Genomic DNA, 21,480 nt, shown 5'->3' on the forward strand with positions numbered 1-21,480 from the left:
TTTTTCACACCCTTGTATGTATGGTGAGAAGCAGAGGAAAGTAAACCAAATCCTTCTTAACCTGAGAAGCTTGCTTTTGTAACCATGTGCAGGGCTGGGTCATATCATGGTTTGTATTGTTGCTCTTATATCTTCACCTAGAGAAACTGGAAGGTAAATGGAAAAAACACCCCAATGCTGCTTCTGGGTATTTTAAGTAAAAGCCAGATTATAAACCCAGGCAATTTGCTTCTTACCTGTATTGTGTTGCTAATGACTGTCCTGTTACCAATTCTTAATGCAGTTTCATTATGGGCAAGGTCATGTTTTGTGATGTTGAAGGAAAAGACAGCATTTTAGTTTTAAAAATATTTTTGTTATATGGCATTTTACTCCTTGAAATGTTATTTTTCTTCAACTGAAGGTTATTATGATTATTCTCAAGTATAAACATTGCCAGTTGTTCTTAAAGCTCTGAAAGGCTTTGCATTTGATAATTAAATGAACTGGTTGAGTTAGTATTGTACTTTTCAGGCTTTCACATTTAATTAACATTCAAGTGGGAATTATGAACAATTTATATCTGTCAGGAAAAGACAAGACGTAACAAATTGTCTCCGTGCAGATGTGAAATTGAGGCAACCTTAGAGAGACTAAAGAAACTGGAGCGTGATCTGAGCTTTAAAGAGCAGGAACTAAAGGAACGGGAGCGACGTTTGAGGATGTGGGAGCAGAAGTTGACTGAACAGTCCAACACTCCTGTAAGTAGACCCATAATTCAACCTTTCATCTTACTTCAGAAAGTATTTGGAGCTTTGTCTATGTAAATTTAAAGGCACACCAAGGAAAATAGTGCCCCTGTTTTCTTTAGTTGTTCCTTTGGGCTAGTTCAAGTCTATTTTGTTACATCACTGCAAATAACTATACTATTTTTAAAAATTTCAGCTAAAATACATTAGATATCAGATCTTGTTGATAGTTCATGTTGTGCCATGGGCACTTAAGTAGTTTCCCATTGATTTAATTACAGTTCACAGCTTTAAAATTTGATTGCGTTGAATAACTTATTCTTTGAACTATAGAGTTGTTGACTTCAATGGATGCAGGATTTGGCCTTAAATGTAAGAATCATTTGTTTCTTGCAGAAGAAGACTTGGGAAACTTATGTAGGTTTTTTTTTTTATTCTGTTGTTTTTCTTTGTGAAAAAGAAAATTTCCATTCTGTGAAAAAGAGGTTCAAAATTTGAAGTGTTAGTTTAGAGCTTTGTTCATAAATACAGTTCACATACTTGTACTGGCCATTTCTTAGCTGTTAGAATTGCCACGTTTCTATTCATAAATTGAAAAAAAAGCTTCCTTGGATTATCTTGAATTTCTTAATGAAATACGATGCTCTTGACTGCTGATTGGCAGAGGGAGGACCACAGGGTTAGTGCGTGGCTAGACATACTACAACGAAATTTTTGCTAAGAAAAATACTACGTTACCTACTTGTTTTGAAAGCACTAGCCAAAACAAATACCAAATTGAGTAGCATATCATTTTTCTTACGCATAATTTTTTCCTACTTATAACCTTGATTCCAGCCAGACCCATTTACATGCAGCTTGTTTTTAAGGCGCAGCTTATTGCTGTTGTTTGAATGAAGTTGCGTTCATGTTCCAGCTGTGAACATGCAGCAATGGAATGGTGAAGAATGAATGTTTTCCTATGTGCAGATACCGTTATGTTCTCAGTAGATATCTGTGTGCCTGCTTTAACGCTTGCAAACTTCCAGTAACTGAGCTGTGGGCCTTCATCTGTCCTGAGCACAGCATGAGACACAGCCTTAATGAGCAAATCTTTTCACGAGCAAGGCCCTGGGTTTTTTTATGCTTTTCTTGCTTATGACTTATACTTTTCACTTGGAGCTGGCACTGCTGAAAGAATAAAGCATTGTGCTAAGGCCTATTGTGCTAAGCATGAACTATCTTTCTGCATAATGTTAACCCAACTCTCGTATTGCATTTAAATGCAGTTTCTCCTAATAGAGAAACATAGGTTTGTTTTTCCCATAGATCTTTAGTGGATTGTTACATGGAACGGCTTTAAAACAAGCCCCTTTGTGGGGAAAAAAAATTGACATATTGGCAAAAATTGGGTTGTTCAAGCAGGATAGTTTTTTCATAGCAAATGAAGTTCTACAAAGCACTGGTTACATACGCAACTATATTTTAAATTCATACCTGTAAATCATTTGCAAAATATCCCTGGGCATTGTGTTTGCAAGCTGTAATCCTTCAAGGCAAGTGGCTCCCTCCCTTATGATGTCTGCTCAGCAGCACCAAACTGGAGGATTGCAGCAGGGAGGTGCACTGCTTGATTTTAAGCTCAATTTTGGCTGTGAAAACAGAAGTAAAGATATGGCAACTAGAGCTAATAACACAGCTTAGGGTGCCCACTAGGCTTATACCAGGTTCTTCACCAACACTACGCCGTGTTGTGTCTTTGCTGATACTGTAATCCCTGCTCTACGCTCTGCAGTCACATCTTCATTTCGCTCTGCAGCAAAGACCAGAGGCCAGCAGGTACTATTAAAAAGTGGCGTGCAGGAAGAGAAACTCAAACCAAGTGAAAGGAGAACAGGGAAGCTGTCTCTGCCACTTGATTCCTCAGTGTTTTAGGGTTGGTAGAAGCCTCATCCTGCATGGTAGGTAGCTATGAGTAGCAGGCAGCTCCTGCTCCAAAGAAGCTTTACAGACATCAGCATGAGAGAAGGATGAGGCCAATCTTTAGAAACTTTTCTGTGAAAATACTGTTTCTCTCTTGCTTTGACCCTGTTTCTGCTGTGTCTTATACAACAGACACCTTTGATTCTGGTCTCTGCCAATTCCCTTTGTGCAGAGCCTCAAGAGCCTCTTGCACAAGGGAATATGAAGCCTTTTGGAGGAGTAATATATATCCACAGCTGCAGTGAAATGGGAGACTTCTTTTTGAAAGAGGACCTGTCTTTAAGAAAAGAGTGCACGTAGCTAAGCTGAAGCTCATATTTAGAGAAAGACAGTGAACAAGACATGAAATACGGACACTCACCTGTGGTGCCATACACCTACAGGTGGTCATTTAAGAAAGTGACTTGTACAGAGATTGGGAATCCAAAGCATCTATAAAAGTCTCTTCATGATAGTTTTCATATGCAGTGTGACACCAAAGGCAGGTCCTGTTGCAAAAAGCTCCTGAGTTCTCCAGATAACGAGATGGCAAAGTATGGAGGAAGTAAGGTGTGGTCATAACTTGCAAAATAAGCCACAGTTATGGCCCATTTGCAGTTTACCCCCTGCCAGGTACTGCACAAACACTGACCCAGAAACATGTTTTAGGGAAGGCTGTTTGGCAGCTTTGTTGATTTTTAAAGGGGATTCTTCCCATGTGTCAGGGATGCTTTTTCATGTATCTAAAGTGACTAAAACTCCAGTAGGTATCAGAAGAACTACCTGACACTGAATCTTGCATGCTAGACATCTCATTTCTTTGTCTAGATTTTGGTTTTAAAATATTCCTTCTCTTATGATTAGGAGCTTTTGATGTCCTTGATCCAAGTAGCGCTCTGGTGATGGTTTAATTGTTTTTTTTTCCTGTACAGTCAGGTGTACAGAAGCTTAGCTGCAGATTCTTTTGTCACTTAACCATAGGACACATGAAGAGTATTTAGGGCACCCGATCGTCACAACTTCTTAATTTTATTATTGTTGCTTAAACCAGGATCACTTGTCTTAACCACAACACAAATCAAAAGCCCTTCTAAACAGGAAAAACTTGAGAGTAACAAAAAACAGATATTGTCCTTTTTAATGATACACAATTTGTAAATGTGAGTGGTTTTGCTAAGAAGTGAGCAGTCTTTGAACGGCCTGGCCACGAAGCCTCCTGTGTTACAGACCAGGGCATCACCATAATCACCTTTTGCTTAATCACCTTAATTTGGGATGAAACTCCCTGTTTAGAACAGGCAAGCATGTCACTGAGGTTACTAGCCTGGCCAGTCTGAGGAGACATTAATCATTATTTAGCTGAAGAGGGCATGTTTCATTTGTTGCTACAAACAGACTGGGTCAGGAGAACAGCATTGTCTGGAGGTGAAGTTTAAATCAGTAGAGATGTAATACGATGTACAACCAAATGGCAGACATGTATGATATCACTAAAAAACAAAAAGTCAAAGCAATAAAACCCCGTGCAACTAGCTGAAGAAGCTGACCAGCCAACCAAGCATCCCCTCTTCCCCTGCCTGCTTCTCCCTGGCATGGTTTCCAGAAGCAAGGTGCTGGTGGGGGCTGGAGGCCAGTTCCCATGTCCTTTGTGTTGGTGAGGGGCTTGTTTCTGATCGCTGCCATTGCTGGGTGACCTCTTCCTCTCCTTTTGAACAGACGCTCAAAACCAGTCTTTGCACAAATAATGCTGCTGCTGTCATTTCTGATGTTTAAAGGGCTGTTACTTCTGCACCAAACTTTAGGAACTTGTTTCGGTTCTCTAATCTTAACATGATCTATTCTTCAATCCTGAAGAGTTCAGTTAAGCAACTCACTCAGAGTTAATGTTGAACCCACATTGCTTGGGACCCAGTCATGTTCGGTTTTATGCTGTGTAAAATGAAGGATTGAAGAGTTGGAACCTTCTTTTGTCATGAAAGCTCTGCTACCTGTGGTTCTTGCCATGCGACTCAGTGATTTTGCACTATCATTTAAGAGCAATGACCCCAGAATGAAGCTGTCTGGTTTAATGAACCCTTACTTGATCTCCTTGTTTAGATTCACTAATCGTTGTGCTTTCTGTTGTTTACCAACTAATCTGATGGTGTCTTTTTCCTCGATTTTTAAATTGGTTCTAACTTCCACTTTTGCTCTGTCCTTTCCTCCTTTAAATAGTTTCTCTTACCTCTTGCTGCAAGAATGTCTGAGGAGTCTTACTTTGAATCTAAAACAGAGGAGTCAAACAGTGCAGAGATGTCATGTCAGATCACAGCAACAAGTAACGGGGAGGTAGCTGGCATGAACCAAAGTCTGAAGGCCTTGATGATGACGGGCTTTGGGGATATCTTCTCTCTGAACCAAGCAGGAGCTGTCCTGCATTCTGGAATGCAGATAAACATGCAAGCCAAAAAGAATTCTTCTAAAACCACCTCTATGAGAAAAGGAAAGAAAATCAACATGGCTTTGGGTTTCAGTGAATTCGACTGGTCAGATGATGATGACGATGACGATGATTATTTTGATGACACAGATGATAGCAGCGAATGAAATCAGTTATAGAAGTAACCCTGAAATCAGTTTTAGCAAGGCAAAACAATTAAGTTCTAGTACAAGAATCCTGTCATTTTGGTCTGTTTAAATCCTGTAAAAGAGGCAAAGAAAATAAAAAAAAGAGCTATTTTCCAGGCTGAGCATGTTTGTAAGTAGAAAGACATGTTGTTTTTGTTTAGATTGTGCTGACTTATTTCTGCTTTGATGAAATTTGGAACTAAACTTTCCAAACTAATTGAGATTATTATTATTTTAAGAACCATGATTATATCTATAATTCTTGATGCCTGATTACAGAAACTATGATAAATTTAAGATCTGAAAACATTGGGAGAAACTTCAATGCTTTTAATGCCATTAATGTATTTCAAATTTTTCTTTTGTGTTTTTGTCACTTCCCTTACCCCTTTAATTGTCAATCATATGAATATATTTGTACTTCCAGATTTGCTATTCTCTACAATCCATTCTTTCTTACTGTTGCAGTGAAGGGGTTTGCTGTGTTTCTGATTTAAAGCCTTTTTTTAAGGTGGTTGTGGAAAGTCACAAATACATTTCTAGGAAGAGAGAAGCTTGGTTGAAGGGAAGAGAGGGGTTAGTTAAATTCACAGTTTAAAAACTGAGTAGCAGCAGAATCTAGATAATCCCTATTAGTAGATGATTTGTATAAATATTCTTTTTTCCCCTCACATGTATGTGTGTGCGTATATAATTCACTCTAGCAGAGCGAACTGCAATCAGACCTCTGCATTTATTATCAGATATTGTGATCTAGAAGCTAATTTTCAGCTATGTTGATGTAAATCCAGGAAGCCTCATTAACTTGGGACTTATTCTTGTACCTCAGTAAAAAAGCAGTGTTAGTAAATTTTGATTCTATTGCATCTCCTAAACCATGTGTGCTACTCTTACATAAGGACAAAGAGAAGCCACAGTGACATTTCAGCTTGGGCCCTACTGCTGTGGCTTATGTGAAATTCTCCGTGATGGCGGTAATGTGAGGAATATTTACTACTCTCTGCGTACCTGTTTTTTGTAGCTAAATCACTTCTCAAGTATTGCCACTGCTGTTACGACTTACCGTAAAACTCAGTGTGTAACAATCTGCTGCAATAATTGCCTGTCAGGCACTTGTGTTGAGAGCAGCGAGTGCATTTCTCCCGATGACCCCTTTAGTGGTGATGCAGAAGGAGGGAGGGAAGCCAGTGCAAACACAAATGCAGGTTAGAAAGGAAGATGTTGTAAAATATTTGCCGAAAGAAGAAGGGCAGCGTTTCAAAAGAAAAATGTTGCTGCCTAGTTCATCTGTAGTGGGAATAAGCCATCAAAATTCCATTCTCAATTACTGGAGGGAGTTCTTTTATGAAAACTTCTGTTTTTGAGTGGCTTCTTTAATTATAGGCTTGCCTGCTACACAGCTCTAACCTACACATTATGGTGAGTGTTTTTGTAGATAGCTTAGAGAAAAATGGATACATTAGATAACAGCAGGCCTGAAATCATTACATGTTCACTCAACAAAAGAGAAAAGTTCTTTGAGGGAGTTTTTCTAGAGTGACAAGTGGGCATCCCTTTGGGTTGCGAGAGAGAATTGTTTTATCCTTAAGCATCAGCAGTGATCTGGTAACCTGCAAGGCAGCGAGTGCTGTGCTTCCAGCTGGCCCGCCCTGCCCAGTTTTCACAGGATTGGACCCTCCAAGATGCTTAAGTTCTGTGGGTTGTCATTCCATATTCTGCCTTCTTCCTGATGGGTGCAAATCCACCGACTTCAGTTTAAGCGTCTTGTGTCAGGAAGCTTTTCTCATTAGAGAATCGTAGTTAAAATGATGTGGTAAGTCTGTGGAGTATCCCAAGGAGAATATTTTCTCCTTTGGCACAGGTAGGGATGGCTTCTTAGGTCCATCAAGGCAACCTGATTGTAGGGAGAAAAAGAGATATTGAAGGGCAAATAATTAAATGGAAAAAAGAGCAAATAGGCCGTTTCCAGTGCAGATTTGTACTATTTTTGTAAGTCTGTGTCTGCTAACACCCACAGCGGTGATACTATTTTTGTAACTGCCACTTTGCACACAGGAAAATTTGATGGATTTGTGTAACCTTGTAGTGCACTTTAGAAGTTAAGATGTGTGTCATTGTGCATAAGTTGCTGTACCACATAAGCAGTGTGGGATTGTAGAGCTTTAACTGAAAATGAAATTCAGTTCAGTACATTTAGTAATAAAAAAACCCCAAAAGTATGTGCCTGGCATTGATGTTTTGCACTTTATTAGCATCTGACAATGTCAAAGCACTTCATGCACGTTTATATTTGCATGGGTTTTAAATGAATTTGTAAATCCACTCCTTAATCTTTATAAAAGTAAAAATAGTCCTTAAGTAGTATGACAAAGGATTTCATAGTAGCAAAATCACAAGATTTAAGTCTGTCTTCAAGGTTTTGCGCTTACCCAGGTGTGTAACTTACTTCAGCAAAATGCCGTCAGAATTTGGTAGGGTGCTTATAGGAATTTCCACTGTCTTCTTAGTTCTAATATTTTTTTAATGAAACCAAGATAGATTTGGTTTTTCCCTTTCCTTTCCCCATACGTTATTTGTCAAAGCAAATTAAGTTATATTAAGGAAAAATTTAAACTTTTAAAACATACTTGTGTGTTCAAATAGCAAAGGTGGTCTCTGAATTGTAGAGAATGTGTTAACTCTTCTGATGCAGTTCCCTTGAGATAAGGTTAGATATTGACTATGAGTATTTAAAAAATAATGGTATTGATTGCGTTTTTACTTTCCTGTGATGACTTTCATACCAGATGTCTCCAGTGTACAAACCGAAAATCATATGTGAGAATTTAGCTGTGTTGTTTCTGCCTCTGATACGTTTCTCACTAGATAAAGATTTTGAAAGTGGCTCTGGTGGGCAACTCTGTTGGTTGGAGGAGGTCAGAGTATTTTGTCTTCCACACCTGATTTTGCTCTGCAGTGCAACCCAGTCTGTCCTCTACTCGTATCATCACCGGGATATACAGATCTCCACCACAGTCCACAGCCACGTAGTGAGTGAGCTTGTGAAAGCATTAACCAGGCCCAGAAGGTGTTTCTCTGGCTGCTCTGGGCTCCGGGCAAAGCCACCAAAAGCCTTCCCATGCCTCCTACACCTCTTAGCTCACCAGTCCCCATCAGGCCTTTTGGAACCCAGTTTTCTCTACCTTCCATCAAGCCCTAGAGGTAACTGCAGTAAGCCAGTAATGTTTCTCAGTGTATTGCCAGCATTGACTTAGGTGGGTGAATGGCCTGAGAGAAGAATGCTTTTGGCTTTCTTGAAGATACAGGGTGAGCTGGGACCAAGACAGCATGTCCAACTCCCTTTCTTTTCCTTCAGTGGGGAAGAAATGGAAGGGGGAGTTAATGGAGGAAAGCTTTTGATGTAGTAATTCTTGTGACGATCACCACTAATTCCTTGGAGTAGCAAGTGTCTTAAGGTATGGTGTGTAGATGCTGCACCCCCGGCCGGCTGCGTCCTTCCTGACGTGGAGCTTGTCCCCTCTAGGTGGGATGGGCATCCAGGAGCTGAGGTTTGGCACAGCTCCTTGTCGCGCAGTCATGTTCCTGACTTGGTGTTTGTTTATCGTTCCAGCGGTTTTGTTAGATGTTGATTCCTTTTCCTTCTGGGTTTTAAAGTGGTTATTTTGAGTTAAATTTTTGATGCAATAATGATTTATATTGCTGTCAGCAGTAGCAGTAAATCCATAGTGTGCAGATAACTATTTAGTATTCAGCAGCATTACTGTGTGTCTTTAGTACTGTAGTTCCTTTTTCTGTAATCAGGCAGCTTTTACAGGTTTTTAATAAGACTTCTAACTTGACAGAGGTTTTAACTGCAGTCCTAGATAGAACGTTCAGGTAGAAAAATAAGTTCATTTAGTAATTTTCACAGCCCTTAAAATGCACTGGTAGGAATCTGGAGGAGAGACATTTCCCTTTTCCCCAGACTTCAACTTAGTGTACACTGTAAAATCTGCACGGAGATTTTTGACGTGTGAAGATTTAATATTAAAACTGTAGAACGAACAACCTTCTTTAGACATTTTATATTGTGTGCTAAATATTCATATGCCTTTTAAAGTCAGATATAGTCCACTGCATTTCTTGCTTTTGCACTACTGAAGAAGTTTTGTACTGAATACTAGGAGTCAATGCTACTTACACTTCAAGTGTGAAACAATGAAATTTGAATAGAAAATATTTTCACAGTGTTAGAAAACTTCCTTTTCCCTTCTGAAAAAGCAAAGCTGAGCGCAATGCCTGTGCCAAAACTCTTGTGCTGTAAACTGAATATATCATTTGTGTGGAACATGCGATGTTACACTTCTGTGTGGTAAAACTTTGCAGCGTCAGATACTCTCTTTATTGCACTTGACGTATGATGTCTTGTTTTATGCACACTGTGGATTTGATTTTTCCAGTGTAAAACCAAAGCAAACAAACAAAAAGAAACCGTGCAATGTATTCAATTTCCTCAATTGGTGTCATAAACTTTCTTTTGTTGTGAACTTTTTTCTTTGCTTCTCTTTGTTCCAAACTTCTATTTTGCAATAAACATTTTGACAGTAAATTTTATGCATCTGTGTCCCTGTGTAAAATGCTGGTGTTTTGAGAGGTTCCTTATTGTCTGCTGGTTTAAGTCACTTTTTGTATTACTCACTGTGTAACATTTCTCCTTTATTCTCCCTTTTTTTAAAAAAAAACACCCCACATTTGAAATAATACAGAATGTATTCTGCCACTGGTTATATTTAAACATGGGGAAAGCAGAAAGAATCCGTTATGCAACTAGAAATGTAATACTGGACTTCGCAGTAAATGATTCATTTGCACAATTTATTGTACCAGGCTCCTCCCACAGCACCAGCTGGTTTGACTATAAGCACCTACAAAAGGCATGACCCACTGCCTTCCTAAGGATGTTCACTCGCCCTCCCTTGGGCTCAGGTGTTGTCCCCAGCGCTACTTTTGCCCCACAGTGTCCTGCCCAAGCTGTGGGCAGCTGTTAGCACAGGGAATGCCTGACTTAACAGCAGGTAGCTCGAGAAAATAGGCTGGAAGTGTGGCGTAGGAGAGAGAAACAGTCAGGAAGGTCTCTCTTTCTCTGGCAGACATATCCTCCCTTCTGCCACTTCACCGTGATGCCATTGGTTCTGCCCGCTTTGGGGAAGCAGTAGGCGAAGGGCTCGATTTGAGGGCCCGCTGGATCCTCCTCACAGAGGAGGATTCAGCTGGTCTCATGGATGGTTTGTGCCCAGCAAGGTTTGACTGAGACGTTGTGGGGGGAGGAAGAAGAGGATCTGAAGAGTCGCTCAAAGTGGGGTGGGCTGCAAAAAGTCAGAGATACAGAGGTGGCAGTTAAGGGGTGTCGGGCAGACAGAAGTCCTTCAGTGAGAGTTTCACATGGGTGCTGTGAAGGGTGCTCCACAGCGATGGCTGAAGGTTTTAGGCAAATTACACTAGACCCTGGTCTCATGCCTGGAGAGCCAGGGAAGGGCTGGGGCTCATGGCGTGTTCAGGGGGAGGCAGGCAGGGTGGGGACATGTGGGGCCTGTGGGTGGGGGCTGGAGAGCCCATGGCTATTTGGAGGAGGTAACAAAGCCTTTGAGGCTGGTGGGTAACCACGCTGCATCTCTCATAAGTCAGTCTTGTGTACATCCAATAAGGTTGCAACCACATCACAGTATTGAGCCTCTTAGAGACACTGACAGTCCAAACACGCACATACATATTAGCGTTAACCCTTTAGCTGGTTGAAAATGCCAAGAAGGTGAAGCCTGGGATACGGAGTGCTTGAATGAGCAGAATGGCAATCAGTGCTACGGTGATGTGTTACTCTGTGTCAATTTTCAAGCCGTGCCAGAATTTCACTTAGTGCAGCCATTCTCCTGTGCGTCCTCCGGGGTTTCCTTGTGTGTCAGGAGCCAACACCATCGTGCATACAACAGCGTGTGCCCCGCCTGGGCTGCAGCACCAGAGGAGGCTGGGAAGGGTTGTGCTCCCCCAGCCGCAGGGCAGTAGTTCCCAAGCATTGGCAGAAGCCAAAAGAGACTTGTCTGTACAGGAAGACTAGCCACAGTGGCCCGACTCCAAATTCTGCTTTCGCTGCTGTCTAGTGACAGTTTTCCTTCCTTTTGCAGAAAATACCCATCATTCGGGAGAGAAACGTAATCACAGCGCCGTTTTCATTGCAGAAATCAGGTGGTACCAAAGCCATAGCAAAAGCTTTCCCGTAGCATCAGAGCTAGAGAGCCCCTCGCCATTGGGTGGTTTGCTTTGGCTTCCTAAATTGCTTCTGTTTGCAACCTGCCTATAATTTTATTTACATAAAGTGATGGGATCAATTTAGCACTGCCACTGTGCTGTTGGAACCAGGCCGTGGTCAGTGTGAATACAAGTATGTCAGTATGAGTTGCAGCCTAAAGTCCTGCCCTTTGCAGGGGAAAAGGAACCGAATAAAATGGGCCACCAGAGTCAAATTTGGGTGGAGGGGAGAAAAAAATGGTCAGATGGTTTTCTTTTCAATTCATATCTCTCACACAGTTGCTGCCCTCCTTTGATATTTGTGCATGGACCGAAGAAGATGTGGTGAGTATTTTGTATTAATGCGGCCAGTGTTGTGCTGCTGGAGCTCTCTAACAAATTGCGGTGGGTATGAAGGGAAGGAAAGCCACATCAGAACATCTAGGTGAGATTCTACTGCTGTTTGCTTTGTGAAGCTTGTGTCCCAGAAAGGCCTTAAAATAAGTGAATTTAAGGACTTCATAAGACAGCCGCGTTCTCCAATGTGCAGAATGTAATTTGTGCTGGGAGCTGTCGGCAGCCAGGAGGGTGTTCCTGAGCCATCAGTTAAGGAATGTGGGAGTGCTCCAGAGACTTGTCTAAGCAAAACCTGTCCTGGACAGGACAAAACGGGTTCAAAGGTTGTATCCCACTGTGTGCCACCAGGATGACAATTAGCTGAAAGGGTTTTTTGGAAGGGTGTGGAATATCGTATAAAATAATAGCATTGAGTCTTTTTGACCTTTTTTTCAGTTAAAAACCTAAATAAGAAGCATCGATTTATCTCTAGCATAGTGGTGTGTCATAGTGATTTTAGTGCCCCATCTAGCACCCTCCTTGGTGTGTTGTGTGTCATGGGGTTGTTTGGCTAATATTTACTGAGGGACAGTCTGGAAAGCCAACGCAAAAGCCATAATATCCCTGGCTTCTTAACTTCAGCCCTTCCAGCATATGACAAATCGCTAAGCTTCTGCTGCAGTCGTTTCTTTTGTTCTTCATAATGACAAATTGAGCAAGGTGGCTGCAAAGTAGAAGGCAGTTTAAAAAAGCTAAATAAAAATAATCACTTGCATTGGTGAGTCCTGAGTCCTTTAAAACATTTTAAAATTTGTTTTATAAAAGAATGATTACTTGCAAACTCCCAAATAACTTTAATATAAATTTTTGATAATGTGAACTTCAAGACCGATTCATTTTTTTTGCAGTTTTTCTGGATGCAACAACTTACTAGAAAAGGTAAAAGCTCTTCATATCTACCTTTATACTCACATTTATGAATATATATATACATTTGCTCATCTTTTTCTCTCTGCAGTAAAGCACCCTATGGATTTCTGAATAACCTCTCTTATCTTAAGGCGATGCTTCTGGTGAAATGAGTGTGTATGCTAGCTTGTTTAAGGAACATCATATCACTGGGAAACAATTGCTTCTTCTAGAAGAAGAGGATTTAAAGGACATGGGAATTGTTTCCAGAGGACACATCATCCATTTAAAGGTATTTAACAGCATGTGTTCAATGTTGCGATGAGTTATATTATAAATATGAAGGAAGAGTCTACATGTTCTCGGTAGCATTAAGAATAAAAAAAGTTGTAAAGCTAGATAGAGAACATATTTGGTATGAAAAAGACCCCAGAGTTACAGGTTTGTGTGGATCTAGAACCCAAAGCAACCTGAGCATTTTACAAGGTGTGAGAATGTGCTGTGGTCTTTATATTCCTCTGCAGTTCTTGGTTTTCTTGTGCACTGGGCTGTCAGTACTGCTAAAGATTCACCTAGGAGGGCCGTTCTTTCAGCAGAAAGCTTTGGATGTCTTCAGAGAGGGTTTTCCCCAAAGAGAGAACCTCTTGGAAGGAGCAGATGTGAAAATAGTTACTTGAGCTGAAATCTGTCAGCTCATCTGCAGCTTAGAACATACTTGGACTAACAAAACTCCGTTAGACAACTTTAAATGCTGGTTGACAGCCAGGTTGATTTGCTCTTAAAGCTTTGTTTCATGATGTTTTAAATATGTGGTGTTTGTAATAAGTTAAGAAAATCATGGACTGGAGAATGTGATCATGACAGCAGTAGTATTATTAGTGCTATAGCCACAGGAGAGAGTTAAGTTTCCTGGCAGTCAGCTTTGGAAAAGGATTTCTCTAAAAGCAGCATCTCTAATTCTGTTCAGTCTCAATGATTTTATACCACAATTTACTAGTAAAGAGATACTTGCATCCTAATTGCTAGTCCTGCAGATTTAGCTTCGTAAGTCACACAGATTTATTCCCCTTTTGCTCATCAGCCATTTTTTCCGTGCCACACACCATTACTGATATATTTAATTTACATTTCCTACTGGGAAAATTATTGAAACTTAATAAAGTCAATATTGCCTAAAATGAGAGATTTCAGCTTCCTGGGTTGATTGAGCATAAATAAAAACAACCAAAGCAACCCCCCAAACATCTCTTTTTCTGATTAAGCAGATCTGATTCTGAATGCGAAATGGGGCCGATCTACCACGACGGTTTCCAGAACAGGGCTGTATTTTAAACTCTTTTCACATGCCCTAATGTATCCACGATAGAAAAGACAGTGCACACTGAGTTGCGCTGTTTTTCATGCTAGTATTTGCAGTATAGTATTTGCTAAATAACTCTCATCTGATTTTGACTGTGTTTTTTTTCCAGACTGCTATCGAGAAGTTAACCCATGACTACCTAAACCTGTTTCATTTTCCACCATTAATTAAGGTAAGTCTCATTGTTTATATAAGAAGTGCTTCTTGTCTTTTTTTCTCATATATTTTACTGTTCTTGTGTCTCAACTTTCCTACTGTTCATGAGAGGGTGAAGCCACAGTTCCTGCAGAGGGTTGTGACAAATGTGGAGGGTCAACAGCAGTGATGGGTCACATCAGAACGAGTAATAAGATAATAAAAGTTATTTTCAAGGAGGCTGTAAGATTTTATTGTGGAACTAGTGATATTGAATTAAAAAACTACTGGTTGTGACTCCTTTGCTGTCATTAATCAGAAATTACTCTTAAGAAACCTTCAAACTGGTGCCACTGACTGCTCCCCACTGAAGAACAGCAGACCCTTGGCCCAGAATGAGCCCATCACTCCTCAGTTTCTTAATGTTACAGCAGAGAAGAATGATTTATTATGTCTGTTCACCCTTGAGTTAACCTGGTGGTTTTCTGATATCAGTAACGAGAGCCACGCAAAAGCGAGAGAGTATTTGGGAACCTTGAGGTTGCCAGAGCAGATATTTGCCTGATTTAATTCAGTGAGCTAATCAAGCAATTCCAGACCCCGAAGCCTGAAGTACCTTTTTTAGTCATAGTTTATCACACAGCTATAGAGTGAAATCCACTTAAAGTGGATTCACATGCAGTGAAACTCCATTCCCTGAACGGGAAAATGAAAACTGGGGCTTCGCCACTGTGCCGTGCCAGCTGCAGTTCCGGTGACAGTGACGGCCACAATGCTCACAGTGTCACTGGCCCGTGCTGGAGCAACTCAGTCAGGAGCAGAGATTGTGCAGCATCTCCCAGATGCCATCCACTGCTCCCCGTAACACCATGCAGAAGCCCTGGCGCCAGCATGATGGGGACAGAGTGCTGGGTCCTTCCTGCTGCCTGCCAGACTCACAGCATCTGAAAGGCGAATCTTTTCTGCCACCAAAGGCCTTGCGCCTCTCTCCCAGGGGGTTGTGGTGGATGTGAAGTCTCACCTTGCCTTTTCTTGGCAGGATTCTGCAGGTGGAGCTGAAGAAAACATAGAAAAAGTAGTGAATCTTGAACTTGTTTTTGGTTATCACTTGAAGCCAGGAAATGGTCCAAAGGTAAGCTGGGAGCTCTGGATCGGTGGGTTTAGTTAACAGTCACTGCCAAGAGGGTCCAGTATCTTCTGGACACAAAAGAGAATTTGCTGTGAGAATCGTCTTGTTTTGGAAAGTGCTGACCAAATCTCAAGGTGGCAAATGGGGCTGCATCCACGAGGGGAACTGCACCTCAGAGCAAGCGAGGAAGAAAAGAGTGGCACAGAAAGCTTTGACTGAAAGGTTTTTTTATCTCATAAACAGTTTTTTTAACCATAGTTTCTGTAATTCGAGCTTTTGCTTTCTTCCCTTGATCTCAATGGATGTGAGGTAATCCATTTACGCAAAAAAAAACCCACTCACAGTTGAGCAGTGCCATGCGCCTGATGTTAGTGGACAGACTCTTGCCTTCATCTCAGCAGAAAAGTGGTATCTTTTTATGCAACCAAGTGAAGTTTGGAAAATAACGTAGCACGCGTGAATGCTGACTGGTGAGGTCGGTGCTGGCCCTGGTGGTACCTGCATTCATTCATGGTAGTGCGGAAGAAGGCAAGGGTAGGTGCATCACGTAGCAGATGGCAAAACTACTGCACAGCGGCTGGTAAAAGGCAATTACCAGCATGCCACATCCTAATCAACCCTCAGCTCCAAGCTGAGCTGGTTCAAGAATCTCTTGTTACACCCTGTGTAACGGGAGCGTTGACAACTCCAGATGTTCCAGCAAAGTATTTCCACTACGTTGTCTTTTCTTGAGAGTGAGGTTTGTCCCATGCTTTTTGTTTTCTTTATGCAGCCTGCCATGGACTGTGAGTTCAAGGGTTTTAGAATTAATCATCTATGTGAAAATGGTGTGCAAAGCATTTCTGAGTTAGAGTCAGGGGTTGTGACAGCAGGATTTGTTTCCTTTTGTAGTTTACAAATCTGCATTGTGTGTCCACCCTAAACTTGTGGGTGGCAGACTTTCATCTTGTGTTAACTGGCTGCTTTGCTTTCAGGGCATATTGTTTGCAGAAGTCTCTTGATTTCTGTACTTGGTGGTGCTTGCAGAGAAAGCATTTAGGTTTGTACTTAGTAGGAACTTGGACTCGTACTGAAATCATTTCATCAGTTTGAAAAAGCTTTTTGCTTTTGTCTGGAGATTTCCTTTTTTTGTTTGTTTCTTTTATCCTAAGCACTTTTTTTTCCCTATGAAAATCTTTATCACTATGTGAATTACTGAGACTGTCTCAGTATTCTTGAATGCATGCACCTTATGATGCTGTTAGAGCTGATTTTTAGGAGGTGTGCATCTCTCTCCAATGTCCAACTCTACAAGTCCATGAAATAGCTCGTATCTCGCATTTCCAGTATGGAATGGAAGTGCAGGGAGGTGGGCTACCTCCCTCAGGAAAAAGCAAGAGAAGGAGTGAATAGACATCTGAGTGCTGGAGAAAAATTCAGGTTGCCCGAACCCCCACTAAGTTTGAGGACAAGCAGGTATTTTAGCCATGATGGCAAGGTTTGCATATGAGACAGCATGCCAGAGTCTACAGCTAACCCAGTTTTAAAAAGTGGACTGGAAGGAGTAGGTCAGCTGAGCTTTCAGGCGAGATGCTAGGGCCAACGTGAGCAAGGTAATTTGCATTTAACACAACACTAAAAAACACTGATGTGGTGCATACAATATAAAAAATTTGGCTAGCTTGCTTCTTTGAAAACCCCTCGATACAATCTTCTAGCTCCCCTAGAGGCTGCTTTAAACCAACTACTGCTGTCATCCAGATTTGTTCCAAAATGAATTGCATATACTGGGTAAACCAGGATTGAGGGGTTTAAACTTCCTTTACTGTCCCATTTTTGTAAAAGAGTGATGCCTGTTCCTGTAAAACTGGGTCAGCAGAAGCACTTGGGATCATACCTTGCACCATCTTTACACCTAAAAAGCTGGCCTACGTCAATTTAAAAATAAATTTCTCAAAGGAACTTTACCCTAATCAGTCCCTGTAACCGGCTGCCTAGCTAAGAAGCATTTCTCTCAGCTGTTTTAGTGCGTCTTCTGGTGTAGTTGCACCAGACACGAGGGACCAGAGCACGCTCCTGATCCCAACTAAAGCTGTGGTGCAGGCGCAGCCTGGGCATGCGGCGTGACGTACCGCAGTGCCACAGGGTGTAAAAGCGCTGGATGGGCTGGTCCAGGACCTGGAAACCATTTGAGGGCTGCAGGTTAGCTGAGATGCGTTTGGCTCGTCAGAGCACAGCACCGTCTCAGATGTGAAGATGGTTCCTCAGGCCACAGGTGTCCTCTCCCTGGCACTGCACTGAGCCCCACTGGCACAGCCAGCGCTCCTTCTCCCTTGGCAGGCAGGTGCTTGGGAAAGATGCAAGGCAAAGATGCCTTGGGAATGGCAGTGCCTTGAAGCACTGATGGATATATTTCAGGATGGTGTTTGAATGATCAGCCTTATCTGTACGCTGAAACATTGACTTCCCAATACACAACTTTATCAGTCTCAGATTTGTTTTCTAATTTAAACTGCATCTTCTAGTGGGATTATATTGGTTTCCACCAAATGACAGATGCGGTCATTTCGTTATGGTTTTCTTCACTTTTTAGCTGCACTTCTGGAGGTGATGAAAGCTCAGCTGACCTTTGTGCTCTCCGAATGCATCAGGAGTGAGCGCTGCAAAGCCAACCTGGTTTTTAGAGATTTCTTTTCCAACTCTTGTAGTTCGAGTTAATGTGGTTACTTCCATTCACTTCCTTTTAATGACCTTTCTGTACACAATTCCCCGTGAGCTGAAAGGTGGTAGATTTAGACATCTTATGTGATTTTTCTACACAAATTAAAAAATAAAAAAGGAGGGAGACACCAATTAACTCCAAGATACCAAAGAGGGTAAAAAAACAAACCCTGGCAATTGTGGCTTGAGCTGATCTGCAGAACTGCAGAGGGAATTTTCAATGGCTTTCTCATCCTAGGTGGCTCATTAAAATTTCCCAATCAGGGAAAGGTGTCTGAGCTGTGTCGACTCTGCACTGATGAATCACCCAACTCCTGAAGAAGGATGGTTCACAGTCTTTTTGTCTCCTGTTGATGCAGTCTTTAGGTTTGGTCCTCAAAAGGGCAGATTTCACCATGCCTTTGAACGCTTTCATACTTTACCGAATGTGGCACTATTTGACCTCTATCCAAACACAAAGCCTTGAAGTTGGCTCACCATTTTGCCTTATTTTTCCCTAGTTACCTCTCCCTCCATTTGACAAGGTAAGGAGCAGAGGCTCTTAAAAACCATCTGCTAACCGTGTGAACTATGTTCTAGCCCTGAATATCCAAACTGGGATATATTTTAATGCTGTTATTTAAATGTGTAATGCAAAAGTGAATATAATGTTAAGGCTACTTTAGAGAGACATTGTGACCAACTCTTTACGTGGAGAAAGCTGGGCTGGCAAATGCAGGCACTGCCAGACAAAACCGTACTGAAATAGTTCTTGTAACTGCAACACAGTTTCACAAGTGCTTGAGATCGTTTTTGTTGCTTATTCCTCTCCATCTTCCCACTCCATCAACACTGATAATGTCTTCCTTAAAAATAATTTTATTTCTTAAAAATAATTCCTAATTCAGACAGATATGATAGAACATCACCAGTGTAATTTACCGTGTAAGGTACTCCTCACATTACAAATGTGGCAAAAAATAAAGCAAGAGCCAAGGTCTAAAATTTGGAAGTCCAGTTTTGTAGTTTTTCAGTCATATGTGTTTCCCATGCTCTATATTTTAACCCACTTCAGTAAGTAAAGCTGGCAGAGGAATTGGTTTTATCTGACCCTTCCTCTACAAGATACTTGCAAGTACCTTGACTTTCTAACTCTCATCTTCTAAAGCCTCTCTCTTTAATTACCTCTCAAAGCACAATGCTTTCACCAGTAAAGTAAAGGGTAATAGTTAATACAAGAATCAGAGTAGCATTTTCATAGATTTGCTCATCTTGCAATCACTAGATGGTAAAGAGGTAAGTACTGTGTGAAGGGAAAAAAAAATTACCTAAGCTGTAAGATCAAAGCATGGCCACATTTGAATATAACCAGCACCATTAAAGACCAGTTAATATAATCTGCTGAGAGGGTGGATCAGCGGTAGAGTGTCAGAGGTTAAGAGAAGGTGATTGGCCTCTGGACCATGTATTGTTTTTACACAAGGTGGAGCTGGTATAACTCTATCACCTCCACTGGAATTGCTCCAGCTGTAGCATCCAAGCGTAACTGAGGTCAAACTCAAGACAACACCTCTTAAAATCCTTGTGTATGCTGGGCTGAGCCAGGGATTCCCGTCAGAATGGATTCCATAATCCTGAAGGAGCATATAGGCTTTTCATCTAGGTTATTTGCTCACTTGACTTTCTAGACGTTTTCATCTCCAGCTTTATTTTCGTTCCTTGGCCACTCTGAATGAAGTTGCTGCATTCCACACCTTGTCTCTCACGTGTCCAGCCTTGGTCATGGATACATGTGCAGAAGCACAGGCAGGTTCCCAGAGGTCCATAGACTTGGCACGTCCTCTCCAGACAAAACCCTGGAAGAGGAGCCTTTGTCCCCGGCCATGCTCAGGATGTGCCCAGTGCCTTTCCCGAGTTCCCATGCACCCTCGTCCCTGCGACCGACATCCTGCAGGGCTGCAAACCCCCCTGCACAAGATGTCACCTCCGCGTGCTGTCAGTCAGGACGCGGTGGTGCGCGGATCCTGCGCGGTGCTCCCACGAGCGGTCCGTGGGAAAAGCCACTGAAGGACAGGGCTGGCTCAGATTGGTCGAGAGGGGACCCCTGTGTTTTTCGTGCTTCCACCTTTACGGTCCTGCTGTCGCAAGCAGGCTGCTCGTGTGGGTGAAGATGCCTGGAACCGTTGCAGTGCCCCGTTTGCTTCTGATCCCGTGGCAAGGGCAGCTTTTGGCAAATGCCGCGGCAAGGCTCAGGGCCGCTGTCACATCGCCCAGTATTTCCCATTACGTTCCCCTCCGTGGCGGCACAGAGCTTCACAGCACTGGATGTTAAAGAAAGGTGCTGTCAGGGGACAGATATTTTGGGGACTGCTGGGTGGTCTGTGTAGGCGTTGAAAAGGCCTCGTGCTTCTGCAGGTGAAGCTCCGGCCAGCCCGTGCCTGTTGCCTCGCGGAGGAGTAAGGTCTCCGGCTTTCAGAGGAGGCACCCAGGCAAGTGATAACATAAATATATCTTTCACTTGCTTTGTTTCTGTACATTTTAAGACCATCTACTGCGGAAGGCCTCCCGTCCGCCCCTCTTTTTTTCTGCCTGCACAGCTGAAACAAAACCGGCGGTGGAGCCACCTTCTCTTGCTGAAGCCTGGCTGGCAACAGCCTGCCCTGACCTGAGACACCAGCCATTGTTAAGGGTATAACACATTTACATATTTTGCAATAAAACATCAGTTATTTGCATTACTGTGTCAAGTTTTATTTGATTCTTTCACCTAAAAATGACTCATTTTCCTTTCTTGTATTTTAAAAACCAACTACTCTAAGCTTGTTTGAGAATAATCAAAAATTGCCCATTTAGCTAGAAGTCATTTTCTTTTCAAAAGGCAAATGTTATTTAATCTTTCAGCTGTTCATTGTGCCATCATAAATACTTTCTTTTCAGCACAGTTGTGGGGACTGAAATGAGCCCACTAATTGCCTCCCATTTCGACTGACATGTGGTGGTTTAGTGGAAAGAGAACACAGCGGGGAGAAGGAAATAGGAGGCTGAGAAAATGAGAGCTAATTATTTTCACTGCCTCATGTCAGGCTCTGTGTCAGCCTTGTTTTTACAAACTGGAAGGTTTAGCACTAAATAAAACAAACTGGCGTCATGTTTTTATATACTGGCAGTGTCATGGAAGCAGCTGCACATCTCAAAGACAATATAATGCCTGCATTCGCATGGACACCATCTGACAGCCACTGTGAGCCACTGCTAATGAGGATATCACAGTGGTGCCAAGTGAAAGGTGCTGAATTATGTATGATTCTTCATCAGTGCAGCAATAGTCCTGTACATCATTATGAGACATTGTTTTGCTGAAGAGATTAAAACATTCTTAGTTCCAGACCCTGCAA

The 21,480-nt window shown here is 41.9% G+C and overlaps 1 protein-coding gene across 1 annotated transcript in view; it reads left to right on the forward strand.

Annotated features, from left to right (window-relative positions):
* Nucleotides 1–604: 604 nt before the first annotated feature.
* LOC104271310 (mitogen-activated protein kinase kinase kinase MLT-like) overlaps nt 605–21,480 on the forward strand; it is a gene marked incomplete at its 5' end in the record, with an annotated part of 31,660 nt that continues 10,784 nt past the window's right edge. Inside the window, 6 exon segments of the mRNA XM_009865938.1 lie at nt 605–740; nt 11,838–11,882; nt 12,782–12,812; nt 12,935–13,074; nt 14,252–14,314; nt 15,317–15,409. Of these exon segments, the coding sequence (XP_009864240.1) occupies nt 605–740; nt 11,838–11,882; nt 12,782–12,812; nt 12,935–13,074; nt 14,252–14,314; nt 15,317–15,409 (508 nt within the window).

Source organism: Apaloderma vittatum, unplaced genomic scaffold (genome assembly GCF_000703405.1).
Source record: "Apaloderma vittatum isolate BGI_N311 unplaced genomic scaffold, ASM70340v1 scaffold27523, whole genome shotgun sequence".
Lineage (NCBI taxonomy): Eukaryota > Metazoa > Chordata > Aves > Trogoniformes > Trogonidae > Apaloderma > Apaloderma vittatum.